This window comes from Oryzias melastigma, unplaced genomic scaffold, assembly GCF_002922805.2.
Source record: "Oryzias melastigma strain HK-1 unplaced genomic scaffold, ASM292280v2 sc01224, whole genome shotgun sequence".
Taxonomy (NCBI): domain Eukaryota; kingdom Metazoa; phylum Chordata; class Actinopteri; order Beloniformes; family Adrianichthyidae; genus Oryzias; species Oryzias melastigma.
Genome location: NW_023417808.1, coordinates 10,044 through 11,556, shown reverse-complemented (window position 1 = coordinate 11,556; position 1,513 = coordinate 10,044). Strand labels below are relative to the sequence as shown.

Genomic DNA, 1,513 nt, shown 5'->3' with positions numbered 1-1,513 from the left:
TACTGGGATGTTGTCAGTAAGAAATAGTCTGAAATATTTTTTTTAAGTGTTGAAAGTCGCAGACCCCTGGTGATTTTATCCTGGAGAAGGTTCATGACTGTTATTTAAGAAAACGAAGAAGCTTGGACTCTTATTCTGCATAAAAAAGATGATTTATTGATAAAACTATATTGTTTTTATAGGTCCTGAATATCTAAAGAAGAGAGTGCTGCAGGACACCATTGAGGACACTGAGAATGCTGACCCGGTCATGCACGAGCCCCTTCTAGCTGAAGAGGAGCCCCTGCCTACACCCCCTGAAAGCCCTCTACTGAACGAACTGGACCGGCTCATGCCGGGCTCCTCGCCGGCCCGCACCCCGTCCCCCAGCCTGGCCATCACCAGCAAGGAGGACCCCAAACTCCTCAGTCCAAGAAGCATCATTGAAGACAAATCTGTGAAGCAGGGGAGCATAAAACCCAACAGCGCACCCGCCAGCCGCCCCACCACCCCTGCGACCGCAGCTCCTCCACCTGCACTGGCTGCACCTGAAGGAGAGGGGGCCCCCAGTAGCCGCGGCCCCTCCCGTTCCCCCAGTCGTCACAGCAACAAGAACGAGCAGGGCTCTGAGCTGGAGATTAAGCCGCTGCAGAAATTTGACTCTGAAGCGAAAGCTCCAGACCTCCCCCCTGCCCCTGCTGCCCCCATCGCCAACAGCCTCAGTCTGCCAGACGAAGTAGAAGTAGAAGAAGAGGAGGCACCGCCGCCGCAGCCCAGTAAGCCGTCCAAAGCCGCCACCCCTGAGCCTAAAGCCCCAGAGCCAAAGCCCGAAAGAGCCCCGTCAGTCCAGGAACGTCCTCCATCCACCTTAGAGAAAAAAGCCCCATCTAGGGAAGGAAGTCGGCCCTCCAGCAAGGCGGAGACCAGGCCGCTGCCAAAACGACAACCTAGCCCAGCTCCAACCCCGAAACCGCCTCTGAATGTGGAACCTAAAACAATTACAAAGCAGGTGGAGGCCAAAGTCATTGCTGCTAAATCAACCCTAAAGCCGGTGGTGTCAAATTCAAGTTTGGAGGGAGTGGCAGAGGCGTCAGATATGGAGGTGAGACTTTCAAAATGTCCATTTGTTGACAGTCAAGCACTCATTTTTGATAGTAAGGATTTCGTGTTTATGGAGGTTCTCCACTGCAGCCTAAAAATGTAAAAGGAGCTTGTAATTAAAATGTGCAAGAATTGTTGTAAAAATTGACAATAAGTTGATATTTTGAAGTTCTTTACTTTATATGATTTAGAAATTAGGTCATCAAAGTCAGAAAATAATAAAACAGAATCATAAAAAACATGTTTTAACCTTTGAGATGGTAAAACTTTTTTCCTCCAAACTCCAAACTTGAAGAATCGAAAAAAAGAATCCAAAACTTAAGCATTAAAAAACATAAAAAATGTCATATAACCTGCTAAAGTTCACTTCTCCCCAAAACTGTAGAGTTTAATCAGTAATCCAGCTGAGGTGTTTGTGGCACAGATGTATCTA

At 47.9% G+C, this 1,513-nt stretch overlaps 1 protein-coding gene across 1 annotated transcript; it reads left to right on the top strand.

Moving 5' to 3' along the window:
* Positions 1 to 43: 43 nt before the first annotated feature.
* Positions 44 to 1,330, top strand: LOC112141919 (predicted GPI-anchored protein 58). Its single transcript, XM_024265127.2, has one exon. It carries the CDS (start codon positions 251 to 253, stop codon positions 1,181 to 1,183), a length of 933 nt encoding a protein of 310 aa, XP_024120895.2. The 5' UTR covers positions 44 to 250; the 3' UTR covers positions 1,184 to 1,330.
* Positions 1,331 to 1,513: the final 183 nt, after the last annotated feature.